The sequence below is a fragment of the Dipodomys spectabilis genome, unplaced genomic scaffold (genome assembly GCF_019054845.1).
Source record: "Dipodomys spectabilis isolate Male_0828 unplaced genomic scaffold, ASM1905484v1 ptg000081l, whole genome shotgun sequence".
Taxonomy (NCBI): domain Eukaryota; kingdom Metazoa; phylum Chordata; class Mammalia; order Rodentia; family Heteromyidae; genus Dipodomys; species Dipodomys spectabilis.
The window spans coordinates 9,731,640-9,751,180 of NW_024870758.1; the positions used below are offsets into that span (position 1 = coordinate 9,731,640).

The 19,541-nt window shown below is 36.7% G+C and overlaps 1 protein-coding gene across 3 annotated transcripts in view; it reads left to right on the forward strand.

Annotated features, from left to right (window-relative positions):
• The window catches only part of Arhgap15 (Rho GTPase activating protein 15), a 655,060-nt gene that overhangs the window by 386,615 nt on the left and 248,904 nt on the right, over positions 1-19,541 (forward strand). For all 3 annotated transcript variants that reach the window (XM_042683470.1, XM_042683473.1, XM_042683471.1), the window contains exon 10: positions 18,689-18,787. In XM_042683470.1, coding sequence (XP_042539404.1) covers positions 18,689-18,787 — 99 coding nt within the window. The remainder of the gene's footprint in view (positions 1-18,688; positions 18,788-19,541) is intronic.

The window sequence follows — 19,541 nt, forward strand, 5'->3', positions numbered from 1 at the left end:
CAAGGTTCACATATTTACATAGGGATTTGCACATATACCTCTTTCTAATCTGTATATATTAGGAAAATCATTTATTATATAAAAACAAATAGTCATAAAGAAAAATAATACTGGCTGGAAATACACATAAACATCAGAGGAGATATGTAAATAAAGTTAGATTCAAGTCAAGATGCCACAGTGGTGTGAAAACAGTACTGCAAATGGTAGTATGTAAGATGGGAACTGACTAGGTTTGTCTATAGACCAGGACTGCAACAGATGTAACTTTATCATTGTCATTCAGAAGAGAGAGATGGAGAAAGAGGTAGTTAGCTGTGGGAAAACAGTTATTCACTCAAGCAACACATGATGATTCACTGGAGGATGTATGGGGCATACATGGGCTATGGTATCTGAGGTACTGTGGGGATGTTAATAAACATTTTGGAGTGAAGTCTGAATAAAAAGCACTCTCCTGTAAGCCAAAGATACAACTGTTTCTACAATCAAAAATTATAGTTTGACCCTCATCAAAAGCTAAAATGGAGCCTGTATCTACGCAGTCTTCATGTCATAGCTGTGGAGGACACATAGCTTCTTCAGGGGGACGGTCTAAGCCAAACGTTAGCATTTTAACCAGATTTGATTCCCATACTTAAATAACATCTTTGAAAATTACAACTCATTCTTGAGAAAAGAGATATTTGAGCACAAAAACCTATCCTTAGTTCTACATGATGTCTAAGTATATTAAACACTTTAAAAAATTAAGCACATGAATATTTTTCTTGTGTACTTAAGATTATTGGGGGAAGGGAAGCCCAAAGCTGATGGCTGAAGACAGGAGATGCCAACAACTCCTTCAGTAATTATTTCTGGAGATGTGTTCTTTTAATGTAGAAAAATAGCAGAATATCACATCAAGATAATTCTATTTTAAAGTAGATTTTAAGCCTAATTTTGGCCATAATACATGTTTTAAGGGTGATGCAATTCTCTGTCTGGACACTTTACAAATAATACCTGTGGGATAATTGACCTATAAATATCAATTAGGGTAATGAATAATAATTACTTATTCTTATATTCTAATCCTAATCCTACTCTTACCATTGCATGTTGTTTATTCTCCTGATTGCAGAATATATATTCTGAAAAACGCAAACAGAAATTTTGTGGCATGTTTTTGTGATGTTACACATTTGTACAACATTTTGACCATTTTATGTGTCCAGAACTATGATTATTCCTCAATGATGAGGGTGGAGAAATGTGCTTACACTTTTTTTTTCTTTTTCTTTCTCTTCTTTTTCTTTTGTCTTTTCTTTGCTTTTTCTTTCTTTCTTTGTTTTGTGCCCGTCCAAGGGCATGAGCTCTAGGCTGGTGGTGTATCCCTGAACTTTTTTTTTTTAATCAAAGCTAGCACCTTCTCACGTAAGCTACAAATTCACTTCTGGCTTTTTTGGTAGTTAATTAGAGTAAGATCTCAAGGACTTTCCTGTCAATGTTGGCTTTGAACTGCGACTCTCAGATCTCAACCTCTTGAGTAGCTAGGATCACAGACATAAGCCAGTGATTCCTGGCCTGTTTCTTTAGGCTTTAGTTTTGATGGATATTCATGTTGCCTGTTGGCATATATTCTTAAAACCACTGTGCTAGAAGAAGCAAAATTACATAAAGCAGAGAGGCAGTAAAGAAGATAAATGTACAAATATCATGGTGTAATCTTTCAAATGTCAGATGCTTTGAGGAGTATTCAGGTCACAAATCTGGAGATATTACAAGTGAAAATGTAGAAAAGATTAATGTTTCTTTTATTCTATAGTCTTCAGACTGAGTCTTGAATTAAAGGATTTGGACTATGAAGACAAAAATGGCCAAGACAGTTGGGGCACACATTTATAGGAAAACCAAATGGATAAAAGGCTGAGAGCATGATGATCAAAAGGCCCCATAGAAGGTGTTTCATAGAGTTCTAAGCTAATGAATTTGTAGGTGGGGGGGGGGGGAAGCATTTTGTAGATAACTTGTTATTAATTGAATATTCATTATTATTTTTATTTGCCAAATACCAACTTAGAAGTTACCATGTGCCAAAAATAGCTGAATATTGAAATCACAAAAATATGTGATTTCATTCTTCACTCTAGCACTTCTTAGTAGGAACTATTTTACATCAAGAATATTATATGCATACCCAGAAAACTTGGCACTATTAGAAGACTGATGAAAAGATATTTTAGAATCTTATATTACAAAATTGTTGCTGTCACCTAATTTTACTAAATTCTTATGTAACCCAAATTGTAAAAGTTCCAGCAGTGTGTATATGGATGAAATAATTCTACCCGTTAGACACAAATATCACAAGACATGTTTGCCTTCTGTGTAATCACAGCTCACTGTTTCCATCTCTAGTGTCTCCCTAGGTCTTTCTGGAAGTGGCTGGTGTATGTTTTACATCATGAGACCTATCTTCTGTCTTACTAGCTTCTCCTGTGTTTCATCCTCCTTTATACACCACTGTCCACTCATTACCTAAAGAAGTCACCTCAGCACAGCTGTGTAGCCAACACCCTCTGGGCACCCACTGGACCCTAGAATTCCTATCTATAGAACATTCTATTTGAAATTGAGGATTTTCCAGTCTATCTGGTTCCACAAGGGCTCCTAGAACAGTTCTGTCTCTAGAGAAAACAGGAACATTTCTGTTTGCCCACCTCATCTGCATGTACATCAGGCTGCAAACCTTGCATTCTTTTATATCCAAATCTATTTCCTCTCATCCTTTGGATGGGGCTGGAGTACAGATAGCATTCTCCATCTCTCAGTGCTCCCATTGACCCAACATGCTTTTCAGCTGACTGTCATTCACCTACTGCCAACTCTTACATGAAGACATCTAGGGTGATGAATATCGCTCTGCTAACTTCGTACACAGGCCCAACTAAGGTGCTCCTTTCTTACTTCTTTTTCTTTTTTTATGTAATGTGCATTACATACACTTACTGAATTTGCTCTTTTTTTTCTTTAAGACATACTTCCTTCCTATAGGTGGTCCCATTGGTTGCAAAAGAAATATGGCTGAAAAGAATCGAAGGAACTCAGAAATATGCAACAGAGAGCCACAACTCACACTGTGATACCTCTTCCTAAGTTCTGTGGAAAACTTCAGGGAAGGATAGTGTGTGTAAGAATTTGTTTTGCACATAGTCACTTCTTGCAGTAGGAACTGAAAAATGAGAAACATTTGAGTGGAAGCCCAAAAAGGACAAAATATTTTCAGAAAAGTGTGTATCATAGCCTACAAATTTGGGCTCACAATCCATTCTCTCCAGTTACATTCCTGGAGATGTTTCTCAATGACTAACACACTACATTGCTCAGAACAGACTACAGGGCATGGGCATTCCTAAGCAGAACTTGCTCCATACCTCCATAGAGTGGCCTACTCCACAGAACTACATGATTCACCAGCTCTCAATATGGTTTATTATGAAATCCTTTACCTGCCTCAAAGCACTTTTCATCAAAGCCTCTTTTTAAGCTGAAGCTTAGGAGTGAAGAATGCCTTTAACAGAATCCTGAAATAGCTTTTAACCCGAGGCAGAGAGAGAAAGTGCTTTTAACCTAAAGTGCTTTCCTCTTAGGTACTTGAGCGTGTACCTAGCACTCAACATTAGTGGCTTGGAGAACACCCTTAAGACTTAAATGAAAAAGACTCTATTATAGATATCCCAACCTGTTATATTAATATATTACGAGTAATATTTGAAATCATTAAGCAGTTTTACTCCAACTAAATTTGAGTCTTTTCATATTGAACCATGCATTCATGCAAATAAATTGAAGTCTTACCACCTGGGATTCTAACAAATCTATGCTGCTATTAGATAGAGAAAAATGCAGTCTCTCTTCCTAGATTTTGCTTAAATCTGGAATGAGTTAAAATTTCAGCACTTTCCCCTCCCACAAAGACTCTTTGAACTCTCAACAATCACTGAATGACATTTTCATCTCTACTCCCTAATGATAAATTAAATCATTTAGAATTGGTTCACTCAATTACCTGAATAAATTTTATGTATCAGATTTTCTTCTCATATCTGTCACTCAAACACAAATAAAATAATTGATCTCACAGTAGTGTTAACCCTTCAATAAAGAATGTCCTCCTAGGCTTGGAAGGTGGCCCAGTGGTAGAGTGCTTGCCTTGAATCCCTGAGGCCCTGGGTTCGATTCCTCAGCACCACATAAGCAAAAAGAATAAAAGCCGGAAGTGGCGCTGTGGCTCAAGTGGTAGAGTGCTAGCCTTGAGCTGAAGAGCTGAGGGACAGTACCCGGGCCCAGAGTTCAGGACCCACGACCAGAGCCAAAAAAACAAAGAATGTCCTCCTTAGTTTTGTAAATGGTAACATAATTTGTAAAAGGTTTAGCTTCAACTTAATTACACAAAGTTATGTGATTGAATGAATGGATTCTATTAAAAGGTAGGAAGAGTCCACAAATACGGGAGACACTAGCAAGTCTGATGTAGTTGGAATTTTCAAAGCATGCTTCGCTCCTTTGCTTGTTCCCTCCATATTTCTGAGAAGGAAAACATGAAATGAAGAGCAAGAATTGTCAAGTTACATGGAAAATAGGCAGTCTTCACTAAATGAAATTAGCCACACTAATCATCTAAAATACACCTAAAGCAAAACCGGGCACAAGTAACTCAAGCCCGTTTTCTTAGCTACTCAGGAGGCTGAGACCTGAGGATCACAGTTTCAAGCCAGCCTGGGCAGAAAAGTCCCCATGAGACTCTTCAATAAACTACTCACAAAAGCTGGAAGTAGCACTATGGCTCAAGTAGTAGAGCATTAGTGTTGAGTACAAAGAGGCTCAGGGACAGTGCCCAGGCCCTGAGTTCAAGCTCCAGGACTGGCAGAACAAAATAAATAAAACTACCCTAAAATATACAAAAGTAAACTGAACTACATGAATTTCTCTCAGTCATATGATTATGCTACCATCTTTAGCTACAAATCATTTTAATATTTTTATTATTTTCTCTTATTCATTTTGAATGTCTCATTCACTGATTCATGTATTTTAAAAGACCAGAAGGCACACAGTATACTAAACACTTACTTGTAAATATAAGAAAAAGAAGTAGGACATCTGGTCCTACTATGGAAAGTTTAATTAACCTTGAATATTCTTTTCTCACTTTCTCTACTGAGAAAACTGCTACTCAATTTGTTTCTCTTTCAGATTAGAATTACCAATGCCATGCGGCTATCATGGTCTTCTTTTTAGTCACCTCTGCCTTCTCTTTATAATAACTTCATATTTTAATAACATTTTTCTGGACAGTGAGGGTGTACAATATATCAGAGACCATCTTGTTTTTTTCTTGTAATTCCTAGAAAGTTAATCCCTAGAAATAGATATAACCACATATGAAAACTTTCAGTGATCTTAGGAGAGTGGTTTATTTACAGTTTCTCATCCCTTCATGTTAAAACTCAATACTGTCATCACTTCATTTGGAGATCCTATTCTTTACCCCAACCCCCATCTTTTTCCTTTTTTTTTTCTGTTTTTGTTCTTGTCTCACACTATTGGATCATATTCAAACATTCTGGGGCTGAAGTATTTCAGTCGTGTGGCTTCAAATTCCATCTATAAGTTGATGCTCTCCAAAACTTAAAACGTCAGCCTCACACCCCAGACTTGCATGTTTAAATGTCTATTTGATAGCGCCTTAAGTGCTCAGTAGACATCTCAAATTTATCCAGAACAACCCTTGGTTCCCCTGCTCCCACGTGTTCTCTATTTCAGGAAATACCACAGCCATGTGCCAGCTGGAGTCACCCTGCACTCTATCTCTGTCTCTTCCACTTCCATCAGCAAATCCTGCCTAAAAATATAGTTTAAATTAAACCACATTTAGTCACTTCCATTATTACGATTCTTATTCAAGTACCCTGAATTCTCTGTAGAGTGTTTCGCCAGCTCCCTGACTGGCCTCTCTGCTTCTCTGCTAGTTCTTCTTAAAGTCAGTCTCCACACAGCAACTCGGGTGGGAGAGGGGGATAATTTAAAGATATAAATTGCATCAACACTTTGCTGTGCAATAATCTTCAATTACTTAGAATAAAGTCACTTTAAAATCTATGTTCAGCATTCTCCTACAATCTATAAGTTTCTACCTGTTTTGATCCCTAGGCTACCTTTTCAAATTCATCATTGGCTTTTATTCAAATACCATTGCCTCAGATATGTCTTTCTGGTAATACTACCAAGCAGTCTGCCTTGCTTTATTTTTCCATAGAACTTACTACCATCTGACTTTATGTTTTTATTGTGTGTTCATGTGTTTGTGTGTTTTACATATACAGTATAAACTCTACAAAGACAGAGTGTTTTTTCCACTACTCTCTCCCCAGTAGACATTGAAAAATATTCTTGGATGAAGACATTGGATGAATGAAGACAGAAATGCATGAAAAATCCACTTGTTCAAACCATTTTCTTCACTGGTATGATTCTGTGTGCATGAGCATATACATGTGCATTTACGCATGTTTAGTAATGTATAGAGAGAGACAGAAAGAGAGAGAGGGTCTACACTGGGTAAAAAGGAGGTAAAAGTACAAGATAAAGTTGCTAACTGAAGTAGATAAATCGGGAAAGTTTTCATACTCATTTTCCCATTTAGGTTAATATGTTCTTCATTTAAGACAAAAAATTTCCTTCTGGCTGATATACTTACCCACATGCCTATTTCACCAGTCAGAACAAAATTGATCTGAAGTCCAATTGCATGATGGTTTGGGAACTGAACAGAAAGAGCCAAAGGATATATTACAGAAGGACATCAAGTGTGGAAACGAGAAAGGCAGAAATAAAAAGCCTGAAGAGAGAAGAGAGAGAAAAGCATAGAAAGAACAACTTAGCTGAAGTATCTAGGTCTCTGTCCCTGAAACACATTTTGGACTGCTTTTGTCAGGGGATGCTATTACCCCTGAAGCCAACTATCCATCTTTGATGGGAGCTGCAGACACTCAGCCTACTCTTGTGTGGAGATCTTCTTCACAGAGTCCAGACGAATCTCCTCCAGACCTGTCTTTCTGTATACAAGTGCCATTATGTGCTATAGATTTTAGGACCATATGTTTTGATGAAAAATATAAATAAACACATGGTAGAAAACCTTATACAAAAGTGCACATATTTTGTAAATCCTATTTATTTACATTCCTATCTACTTAAAAGTTAAAATGATTAAAATTTTCCCTGTCCTTTCCTCTTGTGGGGAAAAAATAGTCACAAGTAAACAAGGAAATGAGGGAGATTTTCTTATATTGGAGGTCAGAGGATCAGCACAGAATCAGCCAGTTTTGTATAGCTATATACCATAAAGTAGTAGCTTATATTTACATTCAAAACTCTGAAGCATCATAAGATAATGTAGTACCTCCTGAAGCACTTACTATATATTAAAGTCTATACTATTTTGTCATTAAGCATGTTTTATATTTTAATTCAGAAATCAGCTATCCAGTAAGCTATAGCATTAAACTCAATCATCCATTTCTCCAGCAAAATTCAGTAAAGTTTTGTGACAAGTCTATCTTGAGTTCGTATTGTGACTATATTAAGAAAAAGGAAGTGACAAGAGGTGAAGATGGAGGAACTGGAGAAAAAAAACAAAGGATAAGAAAAGCAGCACCACTCTGATATGCAATCTGAAAATTTTGATCTAGAATCCTAGATAAATGCTGTTTATAGTTCAAGATTTTAGGATGATTCCATCTAAAGTACTGAACTTCCTCATATTACAAATATAGTTGTCATCTGTCTATGTCCACTGCTTCTCTCCTGTAGCAAAGCACTGGAAAATGATCCACCATGTGTGTGCCACTTTGGTGAAAGAATTTTCCAAGGGAATGTTGTCTGTTAAGGATATCAGTGAGGGCTGTATCCCCTGCCCCTTAACCCATTTTGTGTAACAGTCAATGGAGCCCCTTCAATGAAGTTCAAGTCTTGAACAATTGGTGACTAGAGATGGTGTCCTCATGTTGGTAATGGAAATAAAGTTAATACCCTGGTCCCAACTGTGTGAGTTATAGGACATGTGCTGTTTTTCCTGCTTCCTATTTCATAACTTTCCTGAGCATCTTGATGGCTAATCATCTCCAAAACTGGTGTCCAGCTTCTAGTTAATTTATTGAGTTCCTCCCTACCTCTACCCCTCAAGTATTATTCAGATAAAATATGCCTTAGCTTAATGTGACCACCGTGTTAGGTGTTTTTCTGTTGCTTGTAGCCAGAAACCTTAACCAATAGACCTTACAACTAAGGCCAGTGTCTGTTTTGTTTCTGTAACTGAACGATCCACTTGGCTGTTATTTTTTCCTGTCTTCACCTATATTTCTCATATAGGTGTCTTCCTTGGTACTTTGTGCTTCTTTTTGCAAGATTCCTGCAGTAGCTGCAATGCCCTCTCTCTTAAAAGTAGAATAACATCATTTTGAAAAGCATGTAGAGACTGTCTCCTGTGTAAATGATGATAACACTGTCACATTATTTGAACATTTAACTGTCTCTATTGAGTAGTTCTCCTAATAGTTTTGATTCATTTGGAATCTAACTGACAGAGATCCCATTACTGCCTGTTCTTTTCATAATTTGTCAAAAGTATACAGCAGTGACGAGGGGAAATGAAGCTAATTTGTAATCTGAGAGACTTAACCTGGTTGTGCTGATGAACTAACTAAACTGGTCAAAGTTTGAGAGCTTAAAAAGGAAACACCACCTCCTCAAGCTAAACTTGAATTCATTATATAAACAACATGATTTATAAGTGCAGTCGTGTGCAAGATCTATTTATTTTTCTCACCAAAAGATGCTTTCAAAGAAAAATTGCAGAAAATGGATTTTCTCCAACCAATGTGTTGCCTGCCACCCCTGGTACAAGTGCTGAAATGGGAGGACGAAGATATAATGATCGTGTTTGCCAAGGCCATAGGCGTTTGCGGAGGATCCCAAAAATATTGGCACCTCCAGCAAGAGGTATTTTCTAAATTAAAAAAAAATAAGCTGTTAAGAGAGGAAGAAAAGATTACCAGTGAGCCCACAGATGGGAATGTAGGTGGGGAGTTAGGAGCTCAGGCTACTGGAAATGCTTTCTTTTATAGAATACCATAAGGAAGAATATAATGGAAATAATCTTAACTTTGTTTGTTCCTGGTGACAGACATAGGGGTGGAGGGGCAAAGCTAGTGAATTGATGTTGCCCAATTAAACAGAATATTATCTCTCTCCTTCTCTGTTGTCTACAACATTTAAAGGTAGATGTTCCAAACAGAATGGTTCAAAACATTCCAGTAGTGTAATGCTCCTCCTTGTGTGTCAAACTTCAGATTGTATAAGTTTGTACATGGGCTGCAATCCTGCAATTGAAATTAAATTTGGCAATGTCAATTTAACTAACTCTCTATGATTTCCTTTCTTTGGAGAACAGTGTGTGTGTGTGTGTGTGTGAACTCAGGGCCTGAGCACTGGTCATGACCTTTTTTGCTCAAGACTAGCATTATACTACTTGTGCCACAGCTCCACGTCTAGCTTTTTGTTAGGTAACGGGAGACAAGAATCTCTGATGCCCCAGATTGCATCAGACTGTGATCTTCAGATCTCAGCCTCCTGAGTAGCTAGGATTACAGTCATAAACTGGTGCAGACAAATGGATAGCATGTTCATTATCATCTCCTCTAAGCTCTTGTTTACTAAAGATTCTTTATGATGAAATTGATGACATCTGTACAAACTGCAAACATAGGCATGAAATTCATTTGATTATTCAGTTGAAAATACAAAGGGATAAGGATAGCTTTAGGCATGACTAGATCTAGAAGCACAAAATGACTTCAAATCTTTCTCAGTTTTTTCACTCATTGGCTTTTCTCTCCAGTATACCTTCCCAGCGGTGGCAGCATCTGTCCTACAAAGCTGGATTATTTCTTCAAACTTTAAAGACTCCTATAGAAACAGGGCTTTTCATTCCTAGAAGCACCAGAGGAAAGCTTCAGGCTTATTAGATAAGAGATAATTGGGTATCATATTCAACTCTGAATAAATTTCTATGACTAGCTAAATGCAGTGTGCGTTCATCCTTGAAGTAAGAGGTGGTGAGGACATTATTACCCAAAATAAATGACAATAAAATGAGAAAGATGCCATCTACCAAAGAAATTCTCACAAGACAAAAGGGAAATAGATACAATGCCAGAAAATTAGGCTATATCTACCATTGTCTTCCTAGGCAGTACCATCTGGAACAATGGATGCCACTGTACTAGTTCATCAATCCTAGCCCATTCATTCTCATTGTAATCTTTCTCTAAACCTTATTGCCATTGCTACATCCACATTCTAGTCAAATTAATGATTTCAATGAAGAAAACATGACTTCCAAGTGTTCAGTTGAAAAGGGTGGGTAGGGAACTCTTGGTACATTATGATATAGGAAGGCCAAGTTACATGGCAAGTATGTAGTGTCTGAAGTTGTCCATTAGAAAGTCGGGAGCCAGGATGCCTCTGTCCTATTATTTTCTCTTTGGTACTTTTCTACTTTCTGGTGCTTTTCACCTTCTATATCCCCACAGCAGTTTCTTAATATCATATCATCTTGGGTAAGCTGCTTTGGGCTCTAGGTGTTAGAATACCTAATTCAGTAGATGAATAGATCAAGAAAATGTGGTATATATACACAATGGAATTCTATACCTCCAGAAAGAATGACATTGCCCCATTTGTTAGGAAATGGAAAGACTTGGAAAAAATTATATTAAGTGAAATAAGCCAGGCCCAAAGAAACATAGGTCCCATGGTTTCCCTTATTTGCAATAACTAGTATATGTCTGAGACAAGCAGAAACAGTCAGATAAGTTGATGTTAGGCGAAATGAACGCCAAGATAAGGACTCAAATGGTTTTTCTTTCTTTGTAATGTTTCTAACATATTTATAAAATGATTTCTTTGTTGCTTTGTATGTCCCTCCCCCACAGTATAACCCCTGCTTTTACTGTATTTGATGCTGGTATAATTTGGGGAGCAGAAGGGGAAAAAACATTGTTTAAATAGAGATACAGGTTGACCCATTGCAATATTGAGATACAAGACACTATGTCAAAAAACAAACTTTACAATCTAGGCGGGAGTGGGGGGGTCGGGAAAAGGGAATGTCGCTGTGGAGATATGAGGGAAGGGATGGTAGGGGGAAAACAAAAGAGGAGGCAACAATGTTTGATAAGAAATGTACTCATTACCTTGCTCATGTGATTGTAACGCCTCTGTACAGTACTTTCATAATAAAAAAACTTATTTTTAAAAAAGAATTCAAATAAAAGCCACTATCTCTAAAAAAATTACCTAATTAAAAATCTAAATATAACAAGAAATTTAAAAAACTGTATTGGGGTTGAAATGTTGTATTACATCAGATTCTCACATTTTTTTATCTTGTGGCAACAAGATTGCTGCAATAACTCCAAGTATCACATCACTCCAAGGTGATGTTCAAAGTGTGGACAATAAGAAGAAAGGACTTCCTTCTATAGTCTTCTATAGTCTTCCAAGGAACAAAATATCCTTTACATTCTTCTCCCATATCTCTGGCCATACTATCTAATCATCTAGAGCTGCAAACAAGGTAAAAGTCAGAAATAATTTTTAGGTTCTTTCTTTTAAGTAAATTCTTAAAATAGGAAAAAAAAGAGCTGGTACTGCTTTTATTTTGTTTGTGCTGGTCCTGGGCTTGGGCTTGAATTCAAGTCTGGGCTCTAAACTTCTTTTGCTCAAATCCAGTGCTCTTCCACTTGAGCCACACACTTCAGTTCTGGTTTTTTTTTTGTTTTTTTTTTTTTTTGGTAGTTTAATGAAGATAAGAGTCTCACAGACTTCCTGCATGAGCTATCTTTGAATCATAGTCCTAAGATATCAGCCACCTGAGTAATTAGGATTGCAGACATGAGTTCATGGTGCTGACAACTGGATAAAACTTTTTACTAAGGATGTCTAGGGATGGCTTATTAATAGGAAATTGATTATACAAACATATTTTCAAAGAACTTAGCCTGTTTGAAAAGCACATAAAAGGAACTTTATAATACAATCTTTATCTCCTAATAAAGTTTAATCATGAATTAGAGATACTAGTATACTGGGTACTGCTGACATACATCTGTAATCCTTTTTACTGAGGAGGCTGAGATCTGAACATCACAATTCAGAGACGGCTCAGGCAAAGAAGTCTATGAGACTCTGATCTCCAATTTGCCACCAAAAAGCTAGAAGGAGAAGTGGTAGAGTGCTAGCTTTGAGCAAACAAAGCTTAGGAACAGTACCCAAGCCCTGAAGACCAGCAAAAAACAATCAATTAGGCCAGCTACCAGTGGCTCATGCATATAATCCTAGCTACTCAGGAAGCTGAGATTTGAGGATTGAAGTTCAAAGACATCCTAGGCAGGAAAGTCCATGAGACTCTGATCTCTAATAAATCACTAGAAAACCAGAAGTGTCTTTGTAGCCCAAAGTGGTAGTAATCTTGAGTAAAATAACCTTGAGTAAAGTAACCTTGAGTAAAAGAGCTCAAGGATAGAACCTAGGACCTGCATTCAAGCCCCATGACAAAAATAAAAATAAAAATTTAGAAATAAATAAATAATTAGGTATTGGTTTTTCTTTGAATGTAGCACCTCTCTCTTTGTATCTTTCTTCCCCTTATAGATGCATTATCTCCTTCATCTTTCCAAAATATCATTGCCTCCTTTTAAGTCCCAATTAACCCTGAGTGTTTGGTTCTTCTTTGAGAAGTCTATGCTGGGTGCTCAACACTGTTCTGATAGCCCACCCTGTGTAAGTATAGTACATCCATGCTTCCCAGGTACAGCATATTTCCTCAATAAAAAAATCTTGCCTGTTTACTTACTTGCTGCTCCGACAAGCAAGTTTTAGTGGTTAGAGATTGAAAATCAGCTCTTATAGTACAAGTGCCTGGCAATTCTGTAATTATATTATATTATAGAATAAGCACTCAGGATTTCTTTCACAAATAACTGAACAAATTAAAGCGGTAATAACCTAGAATTCCTTTTATCTCTTTGTATACTACCTGTAAATAAGAAGGGAAAACAAAACAAAACTCTTTTCTCAATTTAATATTCGGTCCATTAAGGAATCCACTTTTCTTGACCATCCTCTAACTTCCATCATACAATCTCTCTCTCTCTCTGTGTCTCTGTGTCTCTCTCATCTGTCTGTCTGTCTCTCTCTTCTGCTCTTTCACATAGACACAAACACACTGTACAGAAGCAAAGACAGACACTACACCTGAACTGAATGGACTGAAATGTATCAGTGTATCACATTTGCATTAAAGGGCACCATCTTTAGCATTTGGTACCTTTTTTTTTTTTTTTTCTGTCAGTCATGGTGCTTGAACTCTGAGCCTGGGCCTGTTACTCAGCTCTTCTGCTCAAGGCTAGCACTCTACTACTTGAGCAGCAGTGCCACTTCTGGTTTTCTGGTGGTTTATTGGAGATAGGAGTCTCACAGACTTTCCTGCCAGAGCTGGCTTTGAAGCTCAATCCTCAGATCTCAGGCTCCTGAGGATTATGGATGTGAGCCACCGGCACCAGGCATTCAGTACTTTTTATGATACCTACTAAATCCTAGTGAGTGTATTTGTTGATTTCCTCTATTAGTCCCTACAATATTAGTGAAATCTTGATAGTTTTCCTACAACTTAAAATGCTCAACTCAAAGGTAGTCAATAACAAATGTATTTTTTTGTTTTTGTTTTTGTTTTTGTCTGTCGTGGGGCTTGAATTCTGGGCCTGGGCGCTGTCCCTGCGCTCTTCAGCTCAAGGCAAGAGCTCTACCGCTTGAGCCACAGCACCACTTCCAGTTTTCTAGTGCTTTATTGGAGATAACAGTGTCGAGGAGTTTCCTGCCCAGGCAGGATTTGAACCATGGTCCTCAAATCTCAGCCTCCTGAGTAGCTAGGATTACAGGCGTGAGCCACCAACGCCCGGCTACTTTATGTAATTCTATATTATGGTTACTGATTGGAACAAACCTTTATTACTTGGTCAAATGTTTAGCAGTAAGACCCACAGATATGCTGCATATTGGTCCATTATATTGCTTTGTTTTTTATCTTTCTATATCTTGCATAAAAAATACACATTTCCACATTGGAGTGCATTACTAAATAGCCTTAATTGCTTTCTTTAATTTTAAGTTGGTACAAATTTATAACTTTTCTTAAGAAATGCATAGTATGGTCTTATTTGTGATCATTTGGGTAAATGCCCAAAAGTGGGATTGCTGGGTCATAGGGGAGCTCTATGTAGAGTCTTTTGAGGAACCTCCATACTGCTTTCCAAAGTGGTTGAACAAGTTTACACTCCCACCAACAATGCAGTAGGATTTCCTTCTGTCCACATCCCCTCCAGCATCTGTTGTTATTAGAGTTCTTGATTATAGCCATTCTAACTGGAGTGAGGTGGAATCTCAATGTTATTTTGATTTGCATTTCTTTTATGGCTAGAAAGGTTGAGCATTTCTTCATATGTCTATTGTTCATTCTTATTTCCTCTTCAGAGAAGTTTCTCTTTAAGTCTTTCACCCACTTATTTATTGGGCAGTTGTTTCTTTGAGGATTGTTTATTGCAGAATTATTTGCCATAGCTAAGATATGGAACCAACCCAGATGCCCCTCAGTAGATGAATGGATCAAGAAAATGTGATATATACATGTATGTGTGTGTGTGTGTGTGTGTGTGTGTGTGTGTGTGTGTGTGTATGAATTCTATGCCTCCATCAGAAAGAATGACATCGCCCCATTTGTTAGGAAATGGAAAGACTTGGAAAAAATTTTATTAAGTGAAGTAAGCCAGGCCCAAAGAAACATAAGTCCTCTGATTTCCCTTATTTGCAGTAACTGGTATATGTCTGGGACAAGCAGAAAAGGTCAAAAGCTATGTACATATGACTAGATAAGATGATGTTAAGTGAAATGAACCCCAAGATTAGGTACACAGTGTTTTTTTTCTTTCTTACTATTGTTCCTAATGTACCACGTGATTTTTTTGTTTCTTTGTATATTCCCTCCCCCATGGTATAACCCCTTTTTTCACTGTATTTGATGTAGGTGCCCTGCATCTTGTATATACACTTCTCTAACTTGGGGAGGGAAAAGGAAAAAACAAAATACTTAAATAGGGATACAGGTTGACCCATTGTAACAATTGGATGTACAAAACACTATGTTGAAAAATGAACTTTACAATTTAGATGGGGAGGGGAAAGGGGGGAGTACAGTTATGGAGGTGGGAAGGAAGGGATGGTAGGGGCAAAACAAAGGAGGAGGCAACAATGCCTGGTAGAAAATATACTCATTACCTTGCTCATGTAACTGTAACCCCTCTGTACAGTATTTTTACAATAAAAAATGTATTTAAAAAAGAAATGCATAAAAATCCTGAGTTCCATAATATTGCAATTTAAGACCTCCATTATTAAAATATATCATTCAACATTCTATTATACTATTATTTCTTAGTTACTTCCACCAACAATACTGTTATTCAACAAACACTTACTTAACCCCAGCATATACCAAATGTTGTCTAAATACTGAGGAGCTGATCATTAGAAATAACTGATATGGTTCTTACTATTGTGGATTTTATATTCTAAGCTGTAAACATGCCTGGCTGATAATAGTAGATAGGGATAAGTGCTCTAAGAAAACTAAGGCAGAGACAGTGGTACAGAAAGTAGTGTTAAGTGGCACCAGTGGGTAGAAAAGGTTAAAATTACATAATGCCATTCAATCAAAGCCCTGAAGGCAATAGTGGTTGATGCAGAAAAAAATCACAGTGCAGAGTCCTTGCGGCAGACACGTTTGGCAAGGTTGAGAAGCAATAGTGTGGACAGGAAGGTACACAATGAAGTTAATTTTTGAGGGCATAACAGGTAAAAGAACGTAATTACAGTGACCTTGCCACATGTTATTTTCATTCTTAGTAATAACAAACATTAAAACTATTTTGTTAAGTTGTAAAAATGGATGATGGTGATGGCTAAATGATTTTATGAATGGTCTTAATACTATGAAACTATAGACCTGAAGATGGGTATAATGGTGAGTTTTATGTTACTCATATTTTACCATAAATTAAAAATATCTCTGTGTCCCAGAATAGATACTAAGTACTGGTGTTTAGAATGTACAGTAAAGATTCAGACAATCCAAATCTACTAAGAAAACAACACTGATTTTTTTTCCTTACTGTGATAAAATTCTTGAAAAATCAAGTACAGGAGGAAAGATTTTTTTGGTTCATAGTTTCAGAGGTTTCACTTCAAGGTCAGCTGGATCCATTGTTTTGGACCTGAGTCAAGTCAATAATGGGTGGTGGAAGTGTGTGACTGAGTAGCTGGATGATTCTTAAACCAAAGAAAGAATAGAGAGACTGGAATTGGCCAAGGACAAGATATATCCTCCAAAAGCAGGCCCACAGAGATCTCCTTCCTCTAACCACATCCAAATTCTTGTTTCTACCCACCTCTTATAATGCAATCAAATTATAAATCCATTTATGGATTAATCCACTGATTAGATCTAGTCCCTCATAATCCAAGCCCCTCCCAACAATACTATCACCTGGGGATGAAGACTTCAACATAGGAGCTTTCAGGGGACATTTCCAATCCAAATTACAATTATAATTTAGTATATATTTATAGAATTTTATATATCCTATATATTACATATAGTTTTATATATAATACATATTGCATATATTCATATATGTAGGTCTCATATATAGTATATATTTGTAGTTACATACATAAATATATGTCATATAATGTGTTTATAATATACATATATTTATGTATATGTATATGTTATATATTATTATATATACATATGTATATTATATATATAATTGCAAATATAAACTGCAAACTAACATCAATCATGTTCCCAAAGAGAAAGCAGAAAGCACTAGGTTATGAATCTCACAGTATGTGTTCTTGGAAACATTAGTGCAGAGAGCTCTCAGAAATAGAAAGGGATTGTTCAAAGTATTTCAAGGACTAATGCACCTCCAGCAACTCACAGAAATTCACTGATGAATTGGCATATGCAGAGATCTAAAATAAAAAGCTTTAAATTGCTTAAATACACATTTTGATATCTGTTTAATTTTTTTGATACAAGGTCGCAAAACCATTTTGATCGCAGACATCTTCTGCCTCACCTCTGAACATCCTGAGGATCTAGTGTTCCAACAAAGCTATGTCACTGAAAAGGAAAAACTGAGTCAGGAAAGCAAGAGTTTGTGGGGAAAGTGTGACCTGAGTTGAGCCCTGAGGGAAAGGTCATTCTTAGAACTAGAGAAGTAGTTATTGCAAATAAGAGAAACCATGGGACCTATGTTTCTTTGGGCCTGGCTTACTTCACTTAATATAATTTTTTCCAAGTCTTTCCATTTCCTAACAAATGAGGCAATGTCATTCTTTCTGATGGAGGCATAGAATTCCATTGTGTACATATGCCACATTTTCTTGATCCGTTTATCTACTGAGGGACGTCTGGCTTGGTTCTATATCTTAGCTATGGTAAATAATGCTGCTATTTTCAATAACTAGTATATATCTGAGACAAACAGAAAAGGTCAGATAAGATGATGTTAAACAAAATGAACTACAAGATAAGGACATAAGTGCTTTTTTCTTTCTTGCTATTGTTTCTAACATATTTATAAGGTGATTTTTTTGTTGTTGTTGCTTTGTATGTCCCTCCCCCCTGGTATAACCCCTGTTTTCACTGTATTTGATGTTGGTATAATTTGGGGAGCGGAAGGGAAAAAACAAAATGTTTAAGTAGGGATACAGGTGGTTCCATTGCAACAATGAGATGTACTATGTCGAAAAATGAACTTTACAACTTTGGCCAAAGTGGGGGGAAGTGTAGTCGTGGAAATGGGAGGGCAGGGATGGTAGGAAAAAACAAAGGAAGAGGCAACAATGCTTGATAAGAAATGTACTCATTACCTTGCTCATGTGATTGTAACCCTTCTGTATGGTATTTTCACAATAAAAAATCTTATTTAAAATAAAAAAGAACTAGAGAAGTAGAAGGAAGCCAGAGTGCTAAACCACTCCTTTCAGAGTACCTGTCCTGTGATTTGCATTTCCAAATACCATTGAGCTACAGAATAAATGTCCTAAAATACTGATAAAATAATCATCTTGGAAATCACAAAAATCCATCTTCTGGAAATATTCAGATCAAGAACATTAAGATCAGTTATTTTGGAGAAGTTACCTGAATTCTTATTCGTTAGTTTATAAACAAGAATTTCTAGACAAAAGGTCTAGATTGATGGCTCAGACATCCCAGCTTAATCAACCAAAGGGTGTTAACTTTCTTACTCTGGTACCAGAATCCTGATACATAAAGAAAGGACGTGTGGTCTTTGTATGTCTGCCACAGAAGCTTTTTGCTTTTTTAAAGCAAAAAAGTGAATTCCTATGCAAAATGAAGATTTCAGCATGCACAAGATATGGAATCAGAATCAAATTAAAGAACAACGCAAGCTTGGATTTTAATGAAGCCTCATCTTTGTTTCTTTTGCAGATCAAATTTTTGGCTCTCATCTGCACACAGTGTGTGAACGTGAACATTCCACAGTTCCACGGTTTGTAAAGCAATGCATTGAAGCTGTCGAAAAAAGAGGTGAGTAACTGAATATGCAGCAGTTCCCTTCATTCCTTCATCCTCCAAACAACCAGCACTTGAGTTCATTGAGCCTCTTGATTTGTCTGGAAACCCACGCAATTACAACTTGACTTTTGGTTAATCAGTTAAGAGGATCAGATTTCTTATTAAGTTCAGTTTGTTTTTACAATAGGGACATTAGTAATTCTCACTAGCGTTCTTTTTTTCTTAATATTTTGTCTGTCTGACATACTGTTGATTCAATTGCAAACTCCTTGTTTCCAAGCCAATGATAAAACATTCATAAAATATCAGCGCTCACAGTGTTAGAACCCCCCTAACATTCATGCTGGAAGACGTTGTGCCAAAACAATTTTTGGTAAGCCCCCAACATTATCTAAGAAAAGCAAATAGCATTTCAACTTGCAGAGGCACCCCATCTTCCACGTTTCTATTCAGTGCAGAATGCAGCTAGCTAGTTTTCCTGGAACAATTAACAGATGCACCTCCAATGTTGAAATGACCTTTGATTTCTCTTGTTCAACATTGTTTTTCATCTGAAATTATTTCATCTTACTGAAGAGAACAAAATAAAACCCAATTGACTCATCATTTCTGTGCTCATCTATCTGTGGGATGTTTTTTTCTTTCACACTATGACTTCACTCATTCAAGGTCATTTTTCCTGGAAGATATATATTACTAGATGCAGAATCTTAAAGAATGTATTATATAAAAATGTGAGGCTTCATCACCATCTGTTACAAGTTTA